The sequence below is a fragment of the Pan troglodytes genome, chromosome 2, assembly GCF_028858775.2.
Source record: "Pan troglodytes isolate AG18354 chromosome 2, NHGRI_mPanTro3-v2.0_pri, whole genome shotgun sequence".
In the NCBI taxonomy this organism is placed as follows: domain Eukaryota; kingdom Metazoa; phylum Chordata; class Mammalia; order Primates; family Hominidae; genus Pan; species Pan troglodytes.
Genome location: NC_086015.1, coordinates 14,128,387 through 14,155,959, shown reverse-complemented (window position 1 = coordinate 14,155,959; position 27,573 = coordinate 14,128,387). Strand labels below are relative to the sequence as shown.

The following is a 27,573-nucleotide window of genomic DNA, read 5'->3' as shown; positions in this document are numbered from 1 at the left end:
GTACGTTATGAAAGGTTTGTTCTTTCAGTCGTTGCAGTAAATCTTGATATTGCTCACTCTTTGGGTTCGCATTGCCTTTGTGAGCTGTAGCTGTAACACTCACCATGAAGGTCTGCTGAAGCCAGCGAGACCACGAACCCACTGGGAGGAACCAACAACTCTAGACGCAGTGCTTTAAAAGCTGTAATACTCGCCGTGGTCTGCAGTTTCTCTCCTGAGCCAGCAAGACCACGCAGCCACCAGAAGGAACAAACTCTGAACGCATCCGAACATCAGAAGGAACAAACTCTGGACACGCCATCTTTGAGAACTGTAACACTCACCGCAAGGGTCTGCGGCTTCATTCTTGAAGTCAGTGAGACCAAGAACCCACCAATTCTGGACACACTTCTCTAGTGACTAACAATGTTGAGCATCTTTTCATGAGCTTGTTTGCCATTAAAAAATAATCAAGCTGGCCAAGTGCAGTGGCTCACGTCTGTTAATCCCAGCACTTTGGGAGACCCAGGTGGGAGGATTGCTTGAGCCCAGAGTTCAGGACCAGCCTGGGCAACACAGTGAGACCCTATCTCTATTTTGTAAAATAATTAAAAATTAAAAAAATAAAGCTAATGTATTTATCACTTCAGTTTTTTTGTGGTGAGAACATTTAAGATCTACTCTTTTGGCTGGGCACGATGGCTCATGCCTGTAAGCCCAGCACTTTGGGAGGCCAAGGTGGGCAGATCATCTGAGGTCTGGAGTTCGAGACCAGCTTGGCCAACATGGTGAAACCCTGTCTCTACTAAAAATACAAAAATTAGCCAGGCATGGTGGTGGGTGCTTGTAGTCCCAGCTACGCGGGGGGCTGAGGCAGGAGAATCGCTTGAAACCAGTGTCAGAATTAAAGAAAAAGGAGAGAAACATGAAGGGTGGGTTGACAGTCAACAGGTTTATTTCAAACCTGGGAGGGATTTCTGACCAAGTTAGGTCAGAAGCTGCACAATCTTAGAGTTTTTAAGGATTCAGGGTGGGAGAGTTTATCAGAGGCTTCGACTGCTTCTGTGTCTCTTCGTTGTGCTTACCTGGGCGGGAGAGTTGTTTGTCTGTTCCCGTACATCTTTCTGCAGCTGCAGGCATATCCCCTGAGTCTGCTTTTAGCTTCCCTATCTTAGTGCACCTGAGGGAAAGAAATGTGCCTATTAAGGCCCACTGTTTTACTGGGGCACATTGTATGAGGGTGAAGTTTGGCAGTTACCCAAGTTTGGCAGTTACCCAGTTACCCAAGTAGGGGGAAAGTAGACTTTCCCCCTACTTCCCTCTGTGCCCAAGCTGTCTTATCTGTGTTTTACTGTCTGCTCTTTCTGGCTGCTTGTGGTTAGAAAAGAAGTGATTTCCTTGAAATGTATGAGGCTAGAAAGGGAGCTGGAACTTAAAGTGGTGGTGTTTGTCCAAGATGACGGTGCTCCTGCTCTGTCACCCAGGAGGCAGAGGTTGCAGTGAGTCGAGATCGCACCACTGCACTCCAGCCTGGGTGACAGAGCAAGACCCTGTCTTAGAAAAAAAAAAAAAACTACACTCTTAACAATTTTCAAATATACATTATTTATTAACTATAGTCATCATGCTGTATAACATATGTCCAGAATATATTCCTCCCAACCAAAAGGGTGACTCGTATCCTTTGACCAATATCTCCCTGTTTCATCTCAACTCCCCTGGCCCTGGCAACCACCATTGTACTGCCTGCTTTTGTGAGTTCAACGTATTTTATTGATCGATTAATTGATTGAGACGGAGTTTCGCTCTTTTTGCCCAGGCTGGAGTGCAATGGTGCAATCTCGGCTCACCACAACCTCCGCCTCCCGGGTTTAGGCGATTCTCCTGCCTCAGCCTCCCGAGTAGCTGGGATTATAGTCTTGCGCCACCACGCCTGGCTAATTTTGTGTTTTTATTAGAGACAGGGTTTCTTCATGTTGGTCAGGCTGGTCTTGAACTCCTGACCTGAGGTAATCTGCCTGCCTCGGCCTCCCAAAGTGCTGGGATTACAGGCGTGAGCCACCGCACCCGGCCAATTTATTTTAAAGATTCCGGCCGGGTGTGGTGGCTCACACCTGTAATCCCAGCACTTTGGGAGGCTGAGGCGGGTGGATCACGAGGTCAGGAGTTCAAGACCAGCCTGGCCAAGATGGTGGAACCCCGTCTCTACTAAAAATACAAAAATTAGCCAGGCGCTGTGGCAGGCGCCTGTAATCCCAGCTACTCAGGAGGCTGAGGCAGAAGAATCGCTTGAACCCAGGCAGCAGAGGTGGCGGTGAGCTGAGATCACGCCACTGCACTTCAGCCTGGGCGATAGAGTGAGACTCTGTCTCAAAAAAAAAAAAAAAATTCCACATATAAGTGAGAACATGCGGTATTTATCTTCTCTTTTTTTTCTTTCTTTTTTTTTTTTTTTTTGAGACGGAGTTTCACTCTTGTTGCCCAAGAGGAGTGCAGTGACATGATCTCAGCTCACTGCAACCTCCGCCTCCTGGGTTCAAGCGATTCTCCTGCCTCAGCCTCCAGAGTAACTGGGATTACAGGCGCCCACCACTGCGCCCGGCTAATTTTGTATTTTTAGTAGAGATGGGGTTTTGCCATGTTGGCCAGGCTGGTCTCAAATTCCTGATCTCAAGTGATCTGCCCGTCTTGGCCTCCCAATGTGCTGGGATTACAGGCAGGAGCCACCGCACCCGGCGCACATTTTCTTTATCCATTCGTCTGGCAATGGACACTTGATTCCATAGTGTGGCTATTGTGAATAGTGCTGCAGTGAACATGGGAGTGCAGATATCTCTTCAAAATACTGATTTTCATTTCCTATGTATATATACCCAGAAGTGAGATTGTTGGATCACATGGTAATTCCATTTTTAGTTTTTCCAGGAAACTCCAAACTGTTTTCCATAATGGCTGTACTAATATACATTCCCATCAAGAACCTGGGAGGGTTCTGTTTTCTCCACGTCCTCACCAACACTTATCTTTTGGCCATTTAATGTCTTCTGTTGAGAAATGCCTACTTAGGTCCTTTGCCCATTTTAAAATCGTTTCCTTGCTATTGAGGTCCTTATATATTTTGAATATTAACTCCTTATTGGATGTATGATTTGCAAATGTTTTCTCCCATTCTGTAAACTGCCTTTTCACTGTTTTTTTACTTCTTCTCACATCAGATGGGCAATGTGTTGACATCATAACAAGGTTTGAGGGAGGCACACCTCACACATGAACATGAAAACCCACTCATCATGCTTATGAACTATGAAAAACTCTGTTGTATTTTGTTTGCCATTCTTGTTTTGTTTTGTTTTTTTTTTTGAGACGGACTCTCACTCTGTCGCCCAGGCTGGAGAGTAGTGGCGCAACCTCCGCCTCCCAGGTTCAAGTGATTTTCCTGCCTCAGCCTCCTGAGTAGCTGGGACTATAGATGTGCACCACCACAACTGGCCTAGTTTTATATTTTTAGTAGAGACGGAGTTTAGCCATGTTGGCCAGGCTGATGTCGAACTCCTGAACTCAGGTGATCCACCCGCCTTGGCTTCCCAAAGTGCTGGGATTACAGGTGTGAGCCACCAGGCCCAGCCTGTTTTTTGTCTTCAATGTGTCAGTTCAAATATTTCGTCCATTTATTTAGCTGTTTTCTTACTGCTGAGTTTTAATAGTTCTTTATATATTTATTCAGGCCAATTGTTAATGCTTTTCAAATGCATGTGTATGTCCATAATGTATATGTGGTGATATATTACTTTTACAATGGTAAACAAACAAAAATAGCAACAGCAACAAAAACCCAAACATCATTTCCATGTACAGTACAATTTTGGCCTATGGTATCTTTATCATGCAGTGAAGTTGATACCGCATTGCTCCTTTGTGTATGTTGTGTTTTCCTGAGGTTTTTCTGCAAATGTCATTCTAGTGTCTTTTGCTTTGAGAACATGCAGTGAATAAATGACTATACTATAAGCTCCATAAGAGTAGAAACTGTCTGTTTCTCATTTTATCTCCAGTGCCTCACACATAATAGACATACAATGTATTTAACGCTAATAAACAACTTCTTAGGCAAAATGTTTGTGAAAGCCACACTGAAGCATTTATCATTTATTGAATTGAAACGTTTCATTTCATTTATTCATTTATTGAGACAGGGTCTTGCTCTGTCACCCAGGCTGAAGTTCAGTGGTGTGATCTTGGCTCACTACAGCCATGACCTCCTGGGCCTAGGTGATCCTCCCACCTGAGCCCCATGAGTAACTGGGACTACAGGCATGCACCACCACACCCGCCTAATTTTGTTTATTTTTTGTGGTGGCGGTCTCTCTGGGTTGCCCAGTTTGTCCTCAAAACTCCTGGGCTCAAGCAATCTTCCCATCTCAGCCTCCCAAAGTAACGGGATTACACGCATAAGCCACCACACCTATCCAATAAAATTATTTTTTTTAAAACTGTTACGGTTGGAAAATGCAGCTGACGCAGAATACAAACTTCACGCTTGACAGTCGTAGCAAGCTCAGAGGAGCCAAAGATAACTTTGTCCTAAATGCAAATGTTGATGCCAATGGATACCACCACTTAGATAAATGTAACGAACAATTGCTTTTTTGCACTCTCAAGGTATCAGTAAGATCCAGGGAGAGGCTAATAGAGGGCCGGTATGGTACAGAAAACACAAAACTTATTTATGAGACTCTGAGTGGCTCTGCACTGACCTGGGAATAAGGTTTTAGTTTTGGCTTTGCCACCAGGATGGACATGTCTGTCACTCAACCTGTCTGGGTTTGCTTCTATATTCCTAGAATGGCAGGGGCAGACTAGATTATCTCTAAGATTTTTTCTCACCCTAATGTTCTGTGAGTTTTAATTCTTGCTAGTCCTAATCTTTTGCCAATTTAGTGCACAGGGTGACTTTACTTTTTTTTTTTTTTTTTAAGCAGATACGGTGTCTCACTATGGTGCCCAGGCTGGTCTTAAACTCCTGGCCTCCAGTGATCCTCCAGGGTAACTTTTCATTAGAAAATAAACCAGCCGGGCACAGTGGCTCATGCCTGTAAGCCCAACACTTTGGGAGGCCAAGGCGGGAAGATTGCTTGAGCCCAGGAGTTTGAGACCAGCCTAAGCAGCATAGTGAGACCCTGTCTCTAAAAACAAAGAAAACAAATAAATAAAGAAAAATTAAATAAAGAAACCCCAGCCTGGCCAACCTGGTGAAACCCTGTCTCTACTAAAAATACAAAAATTAGCTGGGCCTGGTGGTGCATACCTGTAATCTCAGCTCTTCAGGAGGCTGAGGCATGAGAATCGCTTGAACCTGGGAGGCAGAGGTTGCAGTGAACCAAGATTGCGCCACTGCACTCCAGCCTGGGTAACAAAGAAAGACCCTGTCTCAAAAAAAAAAACAAAAAACAAACAACAACAACAAAAAAAACCCTGAGAACTCTAAATCAGCCTTTCTTATTGTATAATCTAGTTGACAATTATATGGCCTTTAGATGTTAGTTGTTGTTGTTGCTGTTATTATTGTTTTGAGACAGAATCCAGCTCTGTTGCCCAGGCTGGAGTGCAGTGGCATGACCTCAACTTGCTGCAAATTCCACCTCCAAAGTTCGAGCGATTCTTGTGCCTCAGCCTCCCGAGTAGCTGGGATTACAGGCACACATCATCAAGCCTGGCTAATTTTTTTTTTTTTTCATTTTTAGTAGAGATGGGGTTTCACCATATTGACCAGGCTGGTCTCGAACTCCTGACCTCAAGCGATCTGCCCACCTTGGCCTCCCAAAATGCTGGGATTACAGGTGTGAGCCACCGCACCCAGCCATGAAGTCTTGAACAATTAATGACGGCAGCAATTGTCTGCAAACTGCCAGACCAAATTTTCTAAATCATATTATCCAGAGGCAACTGGGGGCCAACCTTTTTTGCAGGCAACAGCATGAATCTGAGTATAAATACTGGGAAAGAGCCTAGAGATGAACAACAGGCTTCCTGTCCCCACCACCATGTTTATTTGTTTATTTTTTTCTATTTTTCTTTTTATTGTAGAGACAGGGTTTTGCTGTTGGCCAGGCTGGTGTTGAACTTCTGGCCTCAAGTGATCCATCCGCTTCGGCCTCCCAAAGTGCTGGGAGGCATAAGCCTCAGCACCCAGCCCCCACACCATGTTTTTGAGATGGTGTCTCACTCTGTCACCGAGGCTGGAATGCAGTGGCATGATCATAGCTCATGGCGGCCTCGACCTTCTGGGCTCAAGTGATCCTCCTACTTCAGCCTTCCCAGTAGCTGGGACTATAGGCTTGTGCCACCACACCCTCCTAATTTAAAAACTGCTTTTATAGAGAGGGGTCGCACTACGTTGCCCAGGCTGGTCTCAAATTCCTGGGCTCAAGCAATCCTCCTGCCTCAGCCTCCCAAAGTGCTAGGACTATAGGTGTGAGTCACCACGCCTGGCCTGTACTCCACTTAGTGTGGCTTATAGTACGGGCTGAGTATTATCTGAAATGCTTGGGACCAGAGGTGTTTTGGATTTGGGATTTTTTCAGCATTTGGAAATCTGAAATACTTTTGGAACATCCTTATATACTTACTCATTGAGCATCCCTAATCCAAAATGCAAAATGCTCCAATGAGCATTTCCTTTGAGTGCCATGTCAGTGCTCAAAAAGTTTTAGATTTTGAGGCATTTCAGATTTTCAGAATGGGGATCATCAACCTGTAGTATACTTCTTTAGCTTGGTGAAATAAACATGGGCAGTTAAAGGTCTGAGTAACAAGAGTGGAATGACAGAACTAGGTACTTCTGTAACGATCAGCCAGACAATAAGCTCCCTATTTTTTCCTGCTTCTGAAATCCACTTTAACCATGTTGGCCAGGATGGTCTCCATCTCTTGACCTCGTGATCCACCCGCCTTGGCCTCCCAAAGTGCTGGGATTACAGGCGTGAGCCACAGCGCCTGGCCCAAGCTTAATTTTTAAAGACAGACTGAAAACTGCTTTATTATCAAGGGACTTGCAATCTATGCCTAATAGCTCACGGGTTCAAACCTCTTACTTTTCAGCTTTTCAGTAAATAAGTGAATTAAACCAAATTATAGGGTAAAAAACATTTCAAAGTATACAGGCATGAAGAGGTTCCCTTGAAGGTGCCTATGAATGGCTTAGAGGAAAATTTAAAATTTAGCTCATTTTCCACTCAAGATTTTTTTTTTTTTAAGACAAGGTCAAACTCTGTTGCCCGGGATGGAGTGCAGTGGTGCAATCCCAGCTCACTGCAGCTTCCACCTCCTAGGCGAATTGCTTGAGGAATCCTCCTACTTCAGCATCCTGAGTAGCTGGGACTACAGGTGCGTGCCACCATGCCCAGTTAATTTTTGTATTTTTAGTGGAGATAGGGGTCTTGCCACATTGCCCAGGTTGGTCTCGAACTCCGTCTCAAAAAAAAAGGTAGATTAAAAAAATTATAATTAAAAAAATTATGATGAGTTGGCTGGACATAAAAAGAAAAAAAGAGCTGCCGGGCGCGGTGGCTTACACCTGTAATCCCAGCACTTTGGGAGGCTGAGGCAGGCGGATCACGAGGTCAGGAGATCAAGACCATCCTGGCTAATACAGTGAAACCCCGTCTCTACTAAAAATACAAAAAATTGGCCAGGTGTGGCGGCGTGTGCCTGTAGTCCCAGCTACTTGGAAGGCTGAGGCAGGAAAATCACTTGAACCCGGGAGGCGGAGGTTGCAGTGAGCCACAATTGTGCCACAGCACTCCAGCCTGGCAGCAGAGCAAGGCTCTGTCTCAAAAAAAAAAAAAAAAAAAAAAAAAGCTAACTAAAAAAATAGAAAAATTAAAAAAAAAATAAAGACAGGTCTCATTATGTTGCTGAGGCTTGTGCTGACCTCCTAGGCTCAAGCTATCCTCCCACCTCAGCCTCCTGAGTAACTGGGATTACAGGCGCACACCACCACACCTAGCAGTATGGTACTATTAAGGGCACTAACTCGTTTAGAGCATATTATTTTAATAACAATAAATTAAGATTTTTTTTTTTTTTGAGATGGAGTTTTGCTCTTGTTGCCCAGTCTGGAGTGCAGTGGTGCGATCTTGGCTCACTGCAAACTCTGCCTCCTGTGTTCAAGTGATTCTCCTGCCTCAGCCCCTTAAGCAGCTGGGATTACAGGCAGGCACCACCATGCCTGGCTAATTTTTCTTGTATTTTTAGTAGAGATGGGTTTTCACCATGTTGGTCAGGCTGGTAACAAACTCCTGACCTCAAGTGATCCACCTGCCTCAGCCTCCCAAAATGCTGGGATTACAGGCATGAGCCACTGTGCCCAGCCAATTAATATCTAGAAGCCAATAAAAAACGTATTGAGCATTTTCACATGTAATGTCATAAAAAGAAGAGCTTTTTCTGCCTAGTATACCATCACTTTTGCCACTATTACTATATCATGCTGGTCCTTGCATATAGCAGGAACCCACTGCTTTTTTTTTAAGCACCTGTCTGCTATTAAATCAATGTGTCTTTTAAACTGACGGCACCAGATAACCGAAAACTTGAACTTTAGAACTACTTCTTTTTTTTTGAGACAGAGTCTCGCTTTGTCGCCCAGCAGGCTGGAGTGCGGTGGCGTGATCTCGGCTCACTGCAATCTCTGCAGGTTCAAGCGATTCTCTTACCTCAGCCTCCTGAGTGGCTGGGATTACAGGTGCCTGCCACCATACCCAGCTAATTTTTGTATTTTTAGTAGAGACCGGGTTTCGCCATGTTGGCCAGGCTGGTCTTGAACTCCTGACCTCAAGTGATCCACCCAGCCAAAGTGATGGGATTACAGGCATGAGCCACTGCACCTGGCCAAAGATGTTCGTTTCTATTCTAGGATGCACATGCTAAATCAGAGATAAATCCATATCAAGATCAAATCCAGAGCTGAAGCACAGTGTCAGCATGGTAGGACTGGGAGGAACTGAGAAGAGGAAAAGGGCAATACTAAATGAAAAAGTCAAGTCCAGGAGAACTTTCAGGGGGAAATTTGGCTTGAGGTAGACTTTTTTTTTTTTTTGAGATGGAGTCTCACTCTGTCGCCCAGGCTGGAGTGCTGTGGCGCGATCTCAGCTCACTGCAAGCTCCGCCTCCCGGGTTCAGACCATTCTCCTGCCTCAGCCTCCCGAGTAGCTGGGACTACAGGTGCCCACCACCACTCCCGGCTAATATTTTTTGTATTTTTTTTAGTAGAGCTGGGGTTTCACCGTGTTAGCCAGGATGGTCTCGATCTCCTGACCTTGTGATCCACCCGCCTCAGCCTCCCAAAGTGCTGGGATTACAGGCGTGAGCCACTGAACCCGGCTATCTGCTTTTCAAAGAGTAGACATTTAGCTTGTGCCTTATAAAACTAATAATCTTCCTTGGATTGTGGCTAAATTGTGTGAATGCTGGTATTTCAACAGACTGTAAGCATCATGTCTGATTCAATGCTGTATGTTTTATTGGAGTTTAACATGCCTACATAGTAAATACTTGGTAAATGTGCTGAATGACCAAATGATTCCCAGGATGAGCTAGTCAGCTGAAAGTCCAAACATGGGGACTTGGGCTGGTAAGCCACCTAGGCTTTGAATCAAACAGCTACATCTGTAAGTTTTATGTTAGAATAATAACGCCATATATTACATTTCTGTGCAATAAGTGAGCCCATCTCTAGCTCCTCTCCCCACCATAATCACAGCAGTCAGATAAAAAGTTGAGGAGTTTATTAGGGAAATATGAGAGGCATAGACACTCCAAGTGACAGAAAGAAAAGTCTGAAAATGTCCCTTCAAGCCAAGTGGGGGCCTGGCCTTGACCTCTCCAAATCAACAAGAAACTGGTGGGTTGGCAACAACATTCTCTGGCAGCCACATTGCCAGGGCATGAGTGTCTTGACCAGGACTGCCCTGCACTTCCCACCAAAGGTGGGGAGGAGACAAAGACTGTTCACAGAAGCAGTGCAAACGCGATGAGAACTTTAAGGAAAGTTTGAGAGAGAGAGAGAGAAAGACAGAGGTGAGGAGGACCTTCACAAAGAGTCCCAGGCTTTTGGCTATGAATGTCTCAAATACATCGACAAGTAGATGTATAAAATGTTACTGAAAAGGTAAAATGCCTAACGTCGTTTCCAACGGTTCCTCTGAACTTCTTCCCACATACCACACCACACCCCAGATGGCAGAGCCCAAAGGCCACACTTTTGAAAAAAGAAAAACAAGAATAAGCCCTGTTGCTCTTTAAGGAGAAAGGAAGGAGCTGAAGGCTGCTGGGGCCTTTCCCATGTGGCCTGTGTTGTGTAAAGCAACTTCCCAGCAGCAGCACGGCACTGTTCTAGGTGAGTGTCTCACCTTTTGTCACCTGTGAAAGGAAAGGAAAACTGACATTTAGATAAATTAAAAAAGATTAGAGAGGTCTAAAAAAAAATCTTACTTTAGATCCTAGGCAGTGAGAAATAGCAGAAAAGAAGATAGCTGTGAAGTCACAGAAACATGGTTCAAATCCAGGCAACATGCTTAACTTTTCTTTTCTTTTTTTGAGATGGAGTCTCACTCTGCCACCCAGGCTGAAGCGCAGTGGTGTGATCTCGGCTCACTGCAACCTCCACCTCCCAGGTTCAAGTGATTCTCCTGCCTCAGCCTCCCGAGTAGCTGGGAACAACAGGTGTGAGCCACCATGCCTGGCTAATTTTTGTATTTTTAGTAGAGATGGGGTTTCACCATGTTGGCCAGGCTGGTCTCGAACTCCTGACCTCAAGTGATCCACCCGTCTTGGCCTCCCAAAGTGCTGGGATTACAGGTGTGAGCCACCATGTCCGGCCAGTGCTTAAGTTTCCTAAGACTGTTTCTGCTTTCAGGTTTTTTTCAGCAATAAGTGGAAATGTGCATTCTCTCTGGAATGCCCTTGCCCATCAAACTCACCCGAGCTTCAATGTACTCTATTCTCCGTTCAAGGGCTGTCAATTTCTCGTTTAGTGTTGCAAGTCTTGAACGACAAGACATATCTGAGAAAAAGAGACTGGTGTTCAGGATTAATGTCACTCCAAACACAGACACAGACACACACAACACCTACAATGAAAAAGAGGAATAATACACAGAATACAAATGGAAATGGATACAGTGCTAAGATCCACTCATAGCACAGCTGCTTAGAGTGGATCTGCTGAACTTCCTATCAAGTGTTGCAAGTAGAGAATAATGGCCCCACAAAAACGTCCTTTCCTGCAGGGCACGGTGGCTCACGCCTGTAATCCTAGCACTTTGGGAGGACTAGGCGGGTGGATCACCTGAGGTCAAGAGTTCGGGACCAGCCTGGCCAACATCATGAAACCCTGTCTCTTACTAAAAATACAAAAATTAGCCAGGCATGATGGCACATGCCTGTAATCCCAGCTACTTAAGAGGCTGAGGCAGGAAAATCACTTGAACCGGGGGGGCAAAGGTTGCAGTGAGCCAAGATCTCGCCACTTCACTCCAGCCTGGGTGAAACAGCAAAACTCTGTCTCAAAAAAAAGTCCTTTCTCTAATCCCTGGATCCTGTGAATATGGATTATACATGAGGAAACAGGGCTTTGCAGGTATGATTAAGGTTAAGAACCTTGAGATCCTAGAGTTTGTCTTGGATTGTCCATTTGGGCCCAATCTAATCATAGTCCACAAATGTAGGTGAGAAAGGCAGAGGAAGGGGGTCAGAGATGAAATGGAAGAAGAAAAAGAGATTCCAAGTGTGAAGGGGATGCAATCTGCCATTGTTGGCTTTGAAAGTGGAAGAAGGGAGCCATGAACCAAGGGATGTAAGTGACCTTTAGAAGCTGGGAACAACTCTCAGCTCACAGCCAGCAACAAAACAGAGATCTCAGTCCTACAACCACAAGAAACTGAATTCTGCCAACAACCCAATATTCGAGGAACTAGACCCTCTCCTAGAGCCTCCAGAAAGGAAGGCAGTCCTGCTGAAACCCTGATTGGAGCCCAGGCCAGGAGCAGTGACTCATGCCTGTAATCCTAATACTTCAGAAGGCCAAGGTGTGAAGACTGCTGGCCAAGGTGTGAAGATTGCTAGCCCAGTGACCAGTGTTTGATTTATGACCTACACATGGTAAACAATAAATGTATGTGGTTTAAGCCACAAAATGTGTGGTAATTTGTTTTTTTGGTATTTTTTTTGAGATGGAGTCTCACTCTGTTTCCAGGCTGGAGTGCAGTGACGCAATCTTGGCTCACTGCAACCTCCGCCTCCCGGGTTCAAGCGATTCTCCTGCCTCAGCCTCCCAGGTAGCTGGGACTACAGGTGTGCGCTACCATGCCCAGCTAATTTTTTTTTTTTGTATTTTTAGTAGAGACGGGGTTTCACCATGTTGGCCAGGATTGTCTCAATCTCTTGTCCTCGTGATCCGCCCGCCTTGGCCGCCCAAAGTGCTGAGATTACAAGTGTGAGCCACTGTGCCCAGCCTGTGTGGTAATTTGTTATGCCAGGAATAGCAAATGAATACACCAAGGCTGTACAGCCATTTACTAATGGCCTAACTAAGACTTTCAAGAGAGGGGACATGGCAAGAATAAGAAAATAATCTCAACAGGAAAGAAACGAGGCTGGGCGTGATGGCTCACGCCTGTAATCCCAGCACTTTGGGAAGCCAAGGTGGGCAGATCAACTGAGGTCAGAAGTTTGAGACCAGCCTGGCTAACATGGTGAAACCCCATCTCTACTAAAAATACAAAATTAGCTGGGTGTGGTGGCGGGCGCCTCTAGTCCCAGCTACTCGGGAGGCTGAGGCAGGAGAATCACTTGAACCTGGGAGGCGGAGGTTGCAGTGAGCCGGGATTGCACCACTGCACTGCAGCCTGGGTGACAGAGTGAGACTCCATCTCAAAAAAAAAAGGCCAGGCACGGTGGCTCAGGCCTGTAATCCCAGCACTTTGGGAGGCCAAGGCAGTGGATCACGAGGTCGAGTTCAGGACCAGCCTGGCCAAGACGGTGAAACCCCGTCTCTACTAAAAATACAAAAACTAGCCGGGTGTGGTGGCGGGCGCCTGTAATTCCAGCTATTCGGGAGGCTGAGGCAGAGAACTGCTTGAACCCAGGAGATGGAGGTAGCAGTGAGCCGAGATTGCACCACTGCACTCCAGCCTGGGAAACAGAGTGAGACTCCGTCTCAGAAAAAAAAAAAAAAAAAAAAGAAAGAAAGTAGAGGCCAAGAAAGCAGCAGAAATTATGGGGAGGGAAGGTGTGAGAGTTCTGAGCTCATTAAAGCCATATCAGTACTGTTGCTCCTAGAGGCGAAGGCCTTTCAGAACTAGAGAAAAGTTGGAGAGCATCAAATACCCGATAAAGCCCACATTCCATCTGTGAAAACAGCCAAAATTATTCTTCTTCCTCTAGCTTTTCCAATCTTCTTTTACCATCTCATTCAAAATGAAACCAGATTTAATTTAAAACAACTTTTTCTCTGCAAACTTCTGTAACAGGAACTATTCTTTTTCCAACTATTCTCAACATATGAGAGAAAAGGTATCTTAGCATGGTCATTATCTTCTACTCTCTCCTCCAACATTGTTGTTCAGTCATTTCTCAATAACCTTCAGTTTTCAAGTCTGAAATATTCGCTGAGACTCTCCCACGCAATGATTTAACACTTAGCTAACAAGTTTCCTTTTCATCTATTCCCTGGCTGTTTTGCAAAAGCGCTTCAGCATCCATTTTGACAAATCTTCCTACACCCTGATCGTGCCTCAACTTTCATCTTATTATGTCCAAATCTTACTCATCTTGCCTGCCTATCTCCTTCAAGGCTAAGTTGAAATTCTATCTCTGAGAGGTCTTGCCAGATGGACATAATAATTCTTCCTCTTCTGTATTTATCTAAACATTTACGGATGAATTTTTTTTTTTTAAAGAGACATGGTCTTGCTCTGTCACCCAGGCTAGAATTCAGTGTCGCAATCATAGCTTACTGCACCCTCCAACTCCTAGGTTCAAGTGATCCTTCCACCTCAGCCTCCCGAGTAGCTGGAATTACTACTCAGTAGGTGGATGCCACTGTGCCTGGCTAATTTTTTGTTTTTTTTTTTTGGTAGATATGGGGGTCTCGCTTTGTTGCCCAGGCTGATCTCAAACTCCTGAACTCAAGCAATCCACCTGCCTTGGCCTCTCAAAGTCCTAGGATTACAGGCGTGAGGCACCGTGCCAGCCTCTGAATTTCTAATTTGTAAGTTATTCATGTACTTGGTCTTTGGTTATGACTTCCCTCTTTGGATAAAGATTTTACAAATAAGAATGTGCATCACTACTATTTAAGATGGTGAAAAAGCAACAAAACCAAATGCCCATGATTGGAATGGTTTGATATAGCGTATTAATGAGACTATTAAAATAGCCATTGAAAGTTACAAGTGGCCAGGCGTGGTGTCTCATGCCTGTAATTCCAGCACTTTGGGAGGCCGAGGCGGGCGGATCACCTAAGGTCGGAGTTCAAGACAAGCCTGACCAACATGGAGAAACCCCATCTCTACTAAAAATACAAAAAAAAAAGAAATCCTGTCTCTACTAAAAATACAAAATTAGCTAGGCATGATGGAGCACACCTGTAATCCCAGCTACTCTGGAGGCTGAGGCAGGAGAATGGTTTAAACCCAGGAGGCGGAGGTTGCAGTGAGTCAAGACTGCACCACTGCACTCCAGCCTGGGCAACAGAGCGAGACTCCATCTCAAAAAAAAAAAAAAAAAAAAAAAAAAAAAAGTGGCCGGGTGCAGTGGCTCACGCCTGTAATCCCAGCACTTTGGGAAGCCGAGATGGGTGGATCACCTGAGGCGGGTGGATCACCTGAGGCAGTGAGCCGAGAATGCACCATTGCACTCCAGCCTGGACAACAAGAGTGAAACTCTGTCTTAAAAAAAAAAAAAGTTTGAGGAATATTTAATGAAATAGGAAAATGTTCATGTTACGAAGCCAAATGATATTTATGTACTTGTAATTTACAATTTATTTACATGTCTGTTTCACCGTTAGAACAAGTTAATCGAAAGAAGTACGTATTGCCTCTTGTAACCTTAGCATCTTGCCTGCTACATAGATGTTGACTGAAAAAAAAAAAAAGATGGATTCTGGTATGTTAGTGGAACAAAAGATTGACTCTAGTGTAACTCTATTCACCTTACAAGCGGGAAAACTGAGGTCTAGGTAAGCTGAGGGCCCATGTTGGGTCACTGGTATTCTTTCCCATACTGTGTGCATCCCAATGCACACTACTATCATCTTTCTGTGCCTCCGGGGCTATAATTTATACCCCAGGTCTCCAGCCCAACTCTGCCACTTTCCATTCTTTCACCTGCTTAAAGTATACAATTCAGTGGTTTTTAGTATATTTACAGAGTTGTGCAATAATTATAATCTACTTTTAGAATATTTTCATCATCCCCAAAAGATACCTTATACCTCTTAGTCCTGTCACTCCCCATTCTGTCACCCCTCAGTCCCTGAGAACCACTAATCTTTGTCTCTATGGATTTGCCATTTCTGGACATTCTTCATTCTTTTTACGCTTGTGCTGCTTGAATTCCCAGGTCTAATTTAAGTATGATCACTTCAGCATCCCCCTTTTCCTGGATGTACTGCCACTTTCTGTCAGAACTGCCCAACAGGACCAAGCCTCTTTTCAGTCTGGTTTTTGGAAGTCTGAAAGCACGTTATGTATGCTACTGAGTAAGAGCATGAATATTATCTCTGACAACCTGCCATTTCCCATGAAGACATACCAAAATTATTGGGGGAGGTAGGAGAGAGGGAAGTTTCCTTCCTGGGTGGCTATTCTGTTCTAGCTGTCAATCTGGTAATGAATTAGAATTCAAGAACAATACTATGCTCCTGGCCTACATGGATAAACACTGTTGAGAAATAGAAAATGTTCAACTGCAGAAACCTTGGTCATATTTCAAATCCTAATAAGTATACACTGGTTCAAATAAAAAACACTGAGAAAGCATTCAGCAGCTGGATAAATCTGAAACCAGAGCACAAGTATGTGTACATTATCAGCAGCCTTTAACTGAAAATACCAGTTCTCGTTACGGAACAAATGCTGTTATCAGACAGCTCCTTCTCTGAACTTAATGCATATAACTTTAGCATTACAAAAATCAATACTGTCAGGCCGGGCACGGTGGTTCACACCTGTAATCCCAGAACTTTGGGAGGCTGAGGTGGGCAGATCACTTGAGGTCAGGAGTTTGAGACCAGCCTGGCTAACATGGCAAAACCCCATCTCTACTACTAATACAAAAAGTAGCTGGGCATGGTTGCGTGTGACTGTAATCCCAGCTATTCGGGAGGCTGAGGCAGGAGAATCAGTTGAACCCAAGAGGCAGAGGTTGCAGTGAGTCAAGATTGCACCACTGTACTCAAGCCTGGGCAACACAGCAAGACTCCATCTTAAAAAAAAAAAAAAAAAAAGAATTAGCCGGGCGTGGTGGCGCATGCCTGTAGTCCCAGCTACTCAGGAAGCTGAGGCAGAAGAATCGCTTGAACCCGGGAGGTGGAGGTTGCAGTGAGCCGAGATTGCACCACTGCACTCCAGCCTGGGCGACAGAGTAAGACTCTGTCTCAAAAAAAAAACAAACAAAAACTGTCTTTCTTTTGGAATGTTTTTGTAGTTAAGTCTTACTTTTCCAGCAAAATTCTGAATGTCTTAGGAGTGGGTATCATACCCATTTATTCATATTTATTCCTTTCTCACAGCATCTGACACACACCAGGCATGCTACATTTGTTGGCTTAGTACAAAAACTAAGATTTTTAAAAAACAGCCACATTCTCTATTTTTTCTTTATACTTCTCTGCATATATTACCTTTAGAACCAGAAAAAAATAGCATAAGAGTAAAAAGCGATAATCTCTAACCATCTATTTTTAGAAACTTCACCAATTCCAAAGTACAAAATAGGCCTAGTGTTATGATATTTTTGCTACATTACGATTTGTATGTCCTCAAGTTCACGTGGGAGACTATGACTCTACTCTCACCAGCTGGAATCACAAGGTAAATGCTTTTCAGAAAGTCATTCACTATCTTAGAACAACAGTTCTCTCTCCAAAATACATGGCCCATGCAGATTCTCTGTGGTCAGGGTAAAGACTACAGAATTGCTAACATAGTTGAAGAACTTCAGATGCTCCCTCAAAGTAAATTCTTTTTCTTTGAGACAGAGTCTCACTCTGTCACCCAGGCTGGAGTACAGTGGCACGATCTTGGCTCACTGCAACCTTTGCCTCCAGGGTTCAAGTGATTCTCATGCCTCAGCCTCCCAGGTAGCTTGGAATTACAGGCATGAGACACCATGCCTGGCTAATTTTTGTATTTTTTATAGAGATGGGGTTTCGCCATATTGGCCAGGCTGGTCTCGAACTCCTGAGCTCAAGTGATTCACCTGCCTCGGCCTCCCAAAGTGCTGGGATTATAGGCATGAGCCACTGTGCCTGGCCTCAAAAAGTGAATTCTTTTTTTTTTTTTTTTTTTTTGAGATCGAGTCTTGCTCTTTCGCCCAGGCAGGAGTGCAGTGGTGCGAGTGCAGAGCTTGCAGTGAGCCGAGATTGCACTACTGCACTCCAGGCAACAGAACAAGACTCCGTCTCAAAAAAACAACAAAAAAAAACCAAAACAAACAAACAAAAAAAACCATTAGGAAAAGGAAATATATTTACTATTCATTAAATGGCAGTGGATCATCATAAAGGTCTTCATCCTCATTGTCTTCCTGCTGAGTAGGCTGAGGAAGAGGGGGAAGAAGAGAGGCTGGTTTTGCTACCTCATGGGTGGCAGAGGTGGAAGGGGAGGCAGGAGAGGTAGGCATACTGTATAACTTTTATCGCAATAAATCCACTTATGGCCAAGCACAGTGGCTCATGCCTGTAATCCCAGCACTTTGGGAGGTTGAACAGAGGTGGATCACTTGAGGCCAGGAGTTCAAGAGCAGCATGGCCAACATGGCGAATACTGTGTCTACTAAAAATACAAATATTAGCCGGGCATGGTGGCACACACCTGTAGTCCCAGCTACTCAGGAAGCTAAGGCAAGAAAATCACTTGAACCTGGGAGGTGGAGGTTGCAGTGAGCCGAGATCATGCCACTGCACTTCAGCCTAGGTGACAGAATGAAAATCTGTCTCAAAAAAAAAATCTACCTGTAAATGGATCCATGCACTTCAAACATGTATTGTTCAAGGGACAATTGTACAAGCCTACTAATGGCTTAGGATGGGAAAAAAACATCCCATACATAGTCATCCTGACTCATTCAATACCAAGACAACATACTCAAGTCTATCCTTATAATTTATCCAGTTTCGCAGCCGGTGGGGTCTTTTTCTAAACTCTTGCATTGTGATATTGTCAATCTTTTTTTTTTTTTTTTTTTGGAGACAGAGTCTCGTCTTTTGCCCAAGCTGCAGTGCAGTGGCACAATCCCTGCTCACTGCAACCTCTGCCTCCCCAGTTCAAGCAATTCTCCTGCCTCAGCCTCCTGAGTAGCTGGGATTACAGGTGTGCGCCACCACGCCCAGCTAATTTTGTATTTTTAGTAGAGACAGGGTTTCACCATGTTAGCCAGGCTGATCTCAAACTCGACCTCAGGTGATCTGCCCGCCTCAGCCTCCCAAAGTGCTGGGATTACAGGCATGAGCCACCATGCCAATCTTTAAGAACTTGCCTCAGGTACACCTAACTGCTAAGTCAATTTCTTTGACTGTTAATCCTGCATTATAATTCTCTTCTTACTTAGTTGTATTTAATTGTTATTTTCTCTAAATTCACTTTCTAAAATCTTTAAAAACCACCTAGTAATTACTCCAAACATTTGGCCATTATCATCACTTTAAGGGAGGATAATGATCTAAGCTAAGGGAAGTCATTTCTTTTGGCTCCAAAAGACTGGACTTCTGTATGTCTAATTCCTTAGTTTAGAATTTTTGGGGGCACAGCACAGTGGCTCAGGCCTGTAATCCCAGCACTTTGGGAGGCCGAAGCGGGTGGATCACTTGAGCTCAGGAGTTTGAGACCAGCCTGGGCAAGATGGCCAAAACCTGCCTCTATTTTAAAAAGCACAAAAATCAGCCAGGTGTGGTGGTGCACACCTGTAATCCTAGCTACTCAGGAGGCGGGGGCATGAGAATCATTTGAATCCAGGAGGAAGAGGTTGCAGTGAGCTGAGATCACGCCACTGCACTCCAGCCTGGGCTAGAGTGAGACCCTGACTCAAAAAAAAAAAAAAGAATTTGTTGAAAAGCCCAAATAAAGTCTTTACTCTCTATCTGATCATAAAATGTGACTCTTACAAATTAGACATAAAAATATCCAAGCTGATATCTCCTTGCCTATAAAGCAAGAAAAGGGACATTTCTCCTTTGCAAATTCTAAGCTTAGGCTTTTCAATTTTCAGTCAGTCGCCTAGGCTGGAGTGCAGTGGCATGAACATGGCTCACTGCCTTCAGGGCTCAAGTGATCCTCCTGTCTCAGCCTCCCGAGTAGCTGGGACAACAGGTGTGCATGACCATGCCCAACTAATTTTTTTGTTGTCATTGTTTTGTAGAGATAGGATCTGGTCATGTTGCTCAGGCTGGTCTTGAACTCCTGGGCTCAAGCAATCCTCCCACCTTGGCCTCCCAAAGTGCTGGGATTACAGACATAAGCCATTGAACTCAGCCACGATTATAGTCCTAAACACCCTGTATGAAAATACTTTAATACAGAAATGATGCTCTTCTTTGTCCTGAAGTTGCCATTATTTCATCTTCAAGATTAGAACTTCTTTGAATGTAGGAAGTGGTTCTTATTCTGTGTCTCCCACTATGCCTTAAGAGAGGGCCTCATATGGAGCTCTAGCATCTCTCGCTGATGCTTTCTGACAATCTCTTCTGTCACCTTTGTACTCCTAATGCCATCAGTCCTTTAGCTAGAGAATCATTCATTTAAAAATCTTTCCAAAGTACACTAGTCCCTATATCCTGTAATTACACAAGAAAGTCTAACCAGTGCCAAGTTCTCTTAAACACTTGGAGAAGAAGGGGTAGGAGTCTCGATTGCTTTGCTTGCTGTTCATAAGGAAGAATTTAAGGCTGTCACAAGCAGGCCATGCCTAGGAAAGATTCTGGTAAAGATGTCTTTCTGCTGAAGGCACCCGACCTGTGTTAGCTCTGAGGAATGGGCTAGAAGCAGACAGAACACCTACCATAAACTATATACTGGCAATACAGAGAGGACTTCCAAGGTCCTACAAGATCCTGGCATCCCTCTGACCTCATCTCCCACCACTCTCACCGCAGCAGACACAGGAAACAGGAAGGAATGGACAAGACGGGAGTGGTTGACAACGGGTCCAACTAAAAGGCACGACGCTAGAGGGTATCGACCAGATCCTGAAGATGGGGAACGGTCAACAGTCTTGAAACAGAGGAGTGACACGGTCCCGGATGCTCACTTTGAGTGCAAAGTGGGGACCGGAATGGATGCAGAGCACAAAGGAGGCAGGGAGACCACTTAGGAAAAGAACCACGGAGCGAGGATGGGGCTGCCTGACGCGTCTAGGAGAAGGACTTGTAGAATGGATCCAGAGGGATGGCAGGAAGCCATGAGCTCAGCGTAGGGCAGGATAACCCTACAGAGACTGTCTACGGGAGCCTGAGGGTCAGGGCGGGAGGGAGAAGGTGGGACCTGAAGGAGGAAGTGAAAACCCGCAACAGCCGAAGGCTGCGGGAGTCCTCTCAAAGCATCTCCCCGGCGCCCCAGCCCAAGCACCTCAGCGGCCTCCCTCCTCCCCGCCTCCCCTTGCTGGCCCGCTGACCGAACGAGTTGAGAAAGTCTGCGATTTTCTTGATGCTGCTGGTGATTATCTCAATGTACTCCCGGTTAGCCCAGTCCTGGTGAATCTCCCGCTGCACCGGATCCTCCTGTCCCGCCATGGCCGCCGCCTGAGGAAGAGCGACTGCGCAGGCGCCCCGACCCTACAGGCCTCTAGTGCGCCTGCGCTGCCAGGCCACACCCATCCTCTTGAGCACCCACGAATTCTCGGGCACTGTGATAGGCCTGTGCAACGTCACGTCCTCGCCGGCGTTTGCTCTCTACTCCCACGCTATAGAAAACAGAAGCCTGGACGCCGGCGGCGAGGTTGTAGTGCACGCGTGTTATGGTCGTTAAACGGCGCGTGGGGTCTTGCCGTCTCCCTCAACTGCTCCAGGCTCAGGTTGCGCAGTCAGTGTCCGCAGTGAGATGGGCACAGTCGATTAAATCATATTAAATACAAGTCTTTTTTTTTTTTAGACGGAGTCTAAAAAATAATATGGTCATAAATAGCTGGGCACACTGCAAACTGGAACAATCCCTTTCAGAAGGAAATTTGTGTTTTTGTGTTGTTTTTTGAGACAAGGTTTTTTCTTGTTTTTTGTTTTTTTGAGACGGAGTCTCGCTCTGTCGCCCAGGCTGGAGGGCAGTGGTGTGATCTCGGCTCACTGCAACCTCCGCCTCCCAGGTTCAAGCTATTCTCCTGCCTCAACCTCCCGAGTAGCTGGAATTACAGGCGCACACCACCACGCCCGGCTAATTTTTTTGTATTTTTAGTTGAGATGGTGTTTCACCATGTTGGCCAGACTGGTCTCGAACTCCTGACTTCAGGCAATCCGCCCGCCTCGGCCTCCCAAAGTGCTGGGATTACAGGTGTGAGCCACCTCGCCCAGCCTGAGACAAGGTCTTACTGTCGCCCAGGCTGGAATGCAATGGCATGATCATGGCTCACTGCAGCCTCGAACTCCTGGCCTCGAACTCCTGGGCTCAAGCTATCCTCCAGCCTCAGCCTCTGGTATAGTTGGGACTACAGGCTCACGTCACCACGCCTGGCTAATTTGTGTATTTTTTGTAGACAGGGGGTTTCACCATGTTGGCCAGGCTGGTCTCGAACTGACAGGTGATCTACCCACCTCGGCCTCCCAAAGTGCTGGGATTATATGCATGAGCCACCATGCCCGGCCTATTATGCAGTCATTTAAATGCTGATTATGAACACAAGCAACATGAAAACACATACAATAAATTGAGGGGGAAAACAAAATACCCTCCCTCCCTCCCTTCCTTCCTTCCTTTTCTTACTTTTTTTTTTTTAAGACAGAGTTTCTCTGTTAATGCCCAGACTGGAGTGCAATGGCACGATCTTGGCTCACTGTGACCTCTGCCTCCCAGGTTCAAGTGATTCTCCTGCCTCAGCCTCCCAAGTAGCTGGGATTACAGGTGCCCGCTACCACACCTGGCTATTTTTTGTATTTTTTAGTAGAGACGGGGTTTCAGCATGTTGGTCAGGCTGGTCTCCAACTCCTGACCTCAAGTGATCTGCCCACCTCGGCCTCCCAAAGTGCTGGGATTACAGACATGAGCCACCCTGCCTGGCCCACATTTTTCTTTAATTGCAACTATGGAAAAATGTATGTTTGAGGACAAGAAGGATCTACAAAAAAAGTCACTATCTGCTTTGCTAAGGTAGTGGAATATGAACAACTTTATTCTCATTTCAGGGAATACTTACAATCTGGCATGCAGTAAATGATCTTTTTTTTGAGACAGTCTTGTTCTGTTGCTCTGGCTGGAGTGCAGTGGCTCGATCTCGGCTCACTGCAACCTCTGCCTCCCGGGTTCAAGCAATTCTCCTGCCTCAGCTTCTCAGGTAGCTGGGACTACAGGCGCACACCACCACACACAGCTAATTTTTTTTTTTTTTTTTTTTTTTTTTTTTTTACTAGAGATGGGGTTTCACCATGTTGGTCAGGCTGGTCTCAAACTCCTGACCTCAGATGATCTACCTGCCTCAGCCTCCCAAAGTGTTGGGATTACAGGCGTGAGCCACTGTGCCCAGCCAGTAAATGCTTTTTATTAAAAAGAAAAAATGTGGCTCAGTGGCTGGGTGTGGTGGCTCACATCTGTTAATCCCAGCACTTTGGGAGCCTAAGGCGGGCATATTGCTTGGGGCCAGGAGTTCGAGACCAGCCTGGCCAACACAGTGAAACCCTGTCTCTGCAAAAAATAGAAAAATTAGTCAGGCATGGTGGCATGTGCCTGTAATCCCAGCTACTTGGGAGGCTGAAGTGGGAGGATCACCTGAGCCGAGGGAGGTCGAGGCTGTAGTGAGCAGTGATTGCACTCTTGCACTCAAGCCTGGGTGACAGAGTGAGACCCTGTCTCAAAAAAAAAAAAAAAAAAGTGGCTGAAGAGTCAGATTACTACCAGTATTAGCATTAACTGGGAAGAAACCATTACTAACAGTTATTTACCCCAGTAGAGAATTTTATAACCTATAAAGATGCTTTTATAGCTATTACCTTACTGGACCCTCACAAACCCTGTGGAAGGAAGCCAGGAAGAAGTTTCTCATTTGAAAATAAAAAATCAGAAATCTGATGTTCAAGGTAACAAAGCCGATTAAAAGGTAGACCCTAACCAGCTGATTCCAGACTTCATTATCTCTTCACTATACCGCTCTGAAAACAGGTTAAAGTCTGTCTGAGCTCTCCTATGAATACATGTAAATGATTTTTTTTTTTTTTCCAGATGGAGTTTCGCTCTTGTTGCCCAGGCTGGAGTGCAATGGCGCCATCTTGGCTCACCGCAACCTCCGCCTCCCGGGTTCAGGCGATTCTCCTGCCTCAGCCTCACGAGTAGCTGGGATTACAGGCATGTGCCAGCACGCCTGGCTGATTTTTTTTTTTTTTTTTTGTATTTTTATTAGAGATGGGGTTTCTCCATGTTGGTCAGGCTAGTCTTGAACTCCCGACCTCAGGTGATCCACCTGTGTCGGCCTCCCAAAGTGCTGGGATTACAGGCATGAGCCACCACGCCCGGCCTACATATAAATGATTTCTAAAATAAATAATAGATATAGAGAATTAGGGAAGCCTAAGCATGCAGTAGGCTATCTGCTGCTCAAGGCCCTGTATCCTAAGTGATGCTGTTGAAGTGGCATTTTGCTTAGATATCACAAAGTCAGATAGACCTGCTTTTCCTTTAAAGGTATTGCATCGGCCGGGCATGGTGGCTTATGCCTGTAATCCCAGCACTTTGGGAGGCCGAGGCAGGTGGATCATCTGAGGTCAGGAGTTTGAGACCAGCCTGGCCAACTTGGTGAAACCCTGTCTCTACTAAAAATACAAAAAAAAAAAAAAAATTAGCTGAGGGTAGTGGCAGGTGCCTGTAATCCCAGCTACTAGGGAGGCTGAGGCAGGAGAATTGCTTGAACCTGGGAGGCGGAGGGTGCAGTGAGCCGAGATCGCACCATTGCACTACAGCCTGGGTGACAACGGTAAAACTCTGTCTCAAAAAAATAAAATAAAAAATAAAGGTATTGCACCATGGTTTGAAATCTTAAATCTACCATCCAGGAGTCATTTCACCTCTCTGAGCTTTGGTTTCTTTATGTATAATTCAAGGATAACAACACTGATGAATTAGGATTGTTGGAGGATTATGTGAGAAAGTATAAATAAAACACTAAGCACAATGCCTAGCTCTTCATAAAGCATGCACTCAGGATCAGTTTATATTTTCTTATTATGCAGACGGCAGAAAACTATATCCAACAATTTTTTTTTAATGAACATCTTCCATGGACAGGTCAGACTCAAGTCTTGTCCTTTTGGTTGACTTTCTATACACCTGTTCCAGAATCTCCCTTGTAATTCTAGATGACTCAAGGATATGATGCTGTTCTTGAGTGAAGATGGTTCCTTTGGACCTCAGGAGCCTTTTCCTAAACGCTTTACAGAGCTTGCTGTCAGACAGTCCTCTAGTTATGGGTTTGCTAGCATGATAGTTCTTTTTTTTTTTTTTTTTTTTTTTTTTGAGACGGAGTTTTGCTCTTGTTGCCCAGGCTGGAGTGCAATGGCATGATCTCGGCTCACCGCAACCTCCACCTCCCAGGTTCAAGCGATTCTCCTGCCTCAGCCTTCCCAAATAGCTGGGATTATAGGCATGTGCCACCAAGCCCGGCTAATTTTGTATTTTTAGTAGAGATGGGGTTTCTCCATGTGGGTCAGGCTGGTCTTGAACTCCTGACCTCAGGTGATCCGCCCACCTCTGCCTCCCAAAGTGCTGGGATTACAGGCATGAGCCACCGTGCCTGGCCGATAGTTCTTCATTGTAGGAATTGTTTCTGATGAGTGACACAGGGCTGCAGAGGCCAGCTTTGGAAATGTTGTTGATGCAACAAGGAGTGCTACAGTTAACATACGGAAACCAGGTCCCTGTCTTTACTTTTTTTTTTTTTTTTTTGAGACAGAGTCTCATTCTGTTGCCCAGGCTGGAGTGCAGTGGCGCGATCTTGGCTCACTGCAACTTCTGCTTCCTGGGTTCAAGCAATTTGCCTGCTTCAGCCTCTTGAATAGCTTGGATTACAGGCATGTGTCACCATGCCCGGCTAATTTTTGTATTTTTTGGTAGAGACAGGGTTTCGCCATGTTGACCAGACTGGTCTCAAATTCCTGACCTCAACTGATCCGCCTGCCTCAGGCTCCCAAAGTGCTGGGATTACAGGCATGAGCCACCGTGCCCAGCCCCTGTCTTCACTTTGAGTTGGTCATACACTTCATGGAACTTGGGGATCTCATTGATGACTTCAGGTATAAGAATCAACGTGGAATCAAAGCTTGAAGAAATATAGCACTTGTATTAAGCCTGCTCATTTGAGCCTCTTTTGCAGTCATATGCACTTGGACCATCACTGGCACAGCTGGCCCTGTTAAGTCAGTATTTCAAATTCCTACTAACACTTTGTGACACCATGTTTGTGCCACAATAAATGTAACATGTGCTGAGACATCTAAGGATAGATACAGCTTGTGCACCATAGCAATGTTGCTGCCTGCTTTGAAAGCATTGAATCAGCTTTTGGCAGAGTAAATGTGGCTATTGTCATGAGAATCCACGAACACTGCAACCAGAATGTTGAGCACTGGATGATACAGATCACATTCTGGTTTTCCATATGGAGCATGCTATCAGACTTGGAGGTGATGGTGAATGGCACTTCTGAGAACACATCCTTCAGAGCTGGGCAGACTGCACAGGGGACTATTGTACAAATTCTTTTTTTTTTTTTCCCAGACGAAGTATCGCTCTGTCGCCCAGGCTGGAGTGCAATGGCATGATCTCGGCTCACTGCAACCTCCGCCTCCTGGGTTCAAGCGATTCTCCTGCCTCAGCCTCCCGAGTAGCTGGGATTACAGGCGCCCACCATCACGCCCGGCTAATTTTTGTATTTTTAGTAGAGATGGGATTTCACCACGTTGGCCAGGCTGGTCTTGAACTTGTGACCTCAGGTGATCCACCCGCCTCGGCCTCCCAAAGTGTTAGGATTACAGGCGTGAGCCACTGCACCCAGCCCAAATTCTTATAACAGTATGAAGCTCTATCTATCCAATAATTTTTAAACATACAATTTTGCATGGAGGACTTTCATTTAAAAAACAAAACAAAACAAAAACCACTGTGCAATTAAAACCTAAATGAAAACGACTGTTTTCTTTTAAAATAAAAATGTCGGCCGGGCACGGTGGCTCAAGCCTGTAATCCCAGCACTTTGGGAGGCCGAGGCGGGCGGATCACGAGGTCAGGAGTTCGAGACCATCCTCGCCAACATAGTGAAACCCCGTCTCTACTAAAAATACAAAAAAATTAGCCGGGCGTGGTGGCTGGTGCCTGTAGTCCCAGCTACTCAGGAGGCTGAGGCAGGAGAATGGTGTGAACCCAGGAGGCGGAGCTTGCAATGAGTGGAGATCACGCCACTGCACTCCAGTCTGGGTGACAGAGTGAGACTCCATCTCAAAAAAAAAAAGTCTTTTTTATTCAAGAGGGAAATAAAGCCCGTGTGGTGGCTCACGCCTGTAATCCCACCACTTTGGGAGGCCGAGGTGCACAGGTCACGAGGTCAGGAGTTCGAGACCTGCCTGGCCAACATGGTGAAACCCCGTCTCTACTAAAAACACAAAAATTAGCTGGGCCTGGTGGCACGCGCCTGTAATCCCAGCTACTCGGGAGGCTGAGACAGGAGAATCGCTTGAACCCAGGAGGTGAATGTTGCAGTGACCCAAGATCAAGCCACTGCACTCCAGCCTGGGTGACACGGTGAGACTCCATCTCAAAAAAAGAAAGAAAAAAAAAGAGGGAAATAAAAATGAACTAACTGGGGAAAAAAGTTTTGTAATTCAAAATCATTTGTGTCTCTTCCAAGTCTCACTATTCTGTGCCTCTCTCTTCATGTTCTGACCCGACATGCCCTCCAGACTCTTCTCCACTTACCTCTTCTTCCAAAAGGTGCACATGTACACACAGTGGGTGTGTGTCTTCTAATCAGGATCTTGCCTGACTCTATTCTCAGACCCTCAGTCTTTCTCCATCAGCTTTACCCAAAAAACCAGAACAAAGGTGACAAGTCTTATTTGTGGTGTGTGTTCTATAGTTTGTACAATGCAAGGGCAATTCTGGGTGTACAAGGGAAGGCCAAGTAGGCCAT

General features: G+C 45.4%; 1 protein-coding gene and 1 non-coding gene across 2 annotated transcripts; both read right to left on the bottom strand.

Moving 5' to 3' along the window:
- Nucleotides 1-3,188: 3,188 nt before the first annotated feature.
- LOC112208858 (small nucleolar RNA U13) lies at nt 3,189-3,292 on the bottom strand. The gene has a single exon (XR_002943410.1). It is a non-coding gene; the product is annotated as a small nucleolar RNA U13 (small nucleolar RNA).
- Nucleotides 3,293-9,749: 6,457 nt separating this feature from the next.
- On the bottom strand, nt 9,750-22,033 carry BRK1 (BRICK1 subunit of SCAR/WAVE actin nucleating complex). Its single transcript, XM_003950028.5, has 3 exons — nt 20,872-22,033; nt 10,959-11,041; nt 9,750-10,398 (listed from the first exon to the last, which is right to left on the bottom strand). The coding sequence occupies exons 1-3, from the start codon at nt 20,987-20,989 to the stop codon at nt 10,372-10,374; spliced, it is 228 nt and encodes a 75-aa protein (XP_003950077.1). The 5' UTR covers nt 20,990-22,033; the 3' UTR covers nt 9,750-10,371.
- Between the last annotated feature and the right edge of the window lie 5,540 nt (nt 22,034-27,573).

Bases quoted from the DNA above. Each gene is read 5' to 3' on its own strand.
- BRK1 (XM_003950028.5), bottom strand. From the start codon at position 20,989: ATGGCGGGACAGGAGGATCCGGTGCAGCGGGAGATTCACCAGGACTGG. The intron at 11,042-20,871 runs GTCAGCGGGCCA...TCTTTTTCTCAG, and splicing joins AGACTTTCTCAACTCGTTCG to ATATGTCTTGTCGTTCAAGA. The intron at 10,399-10,958 runs GTGAGTTTGATG...TTCCTTTCACAG, and splicing joins TAGAGTACATTGAAGCTCGG to GTGACAAAAGGTGAGACACT.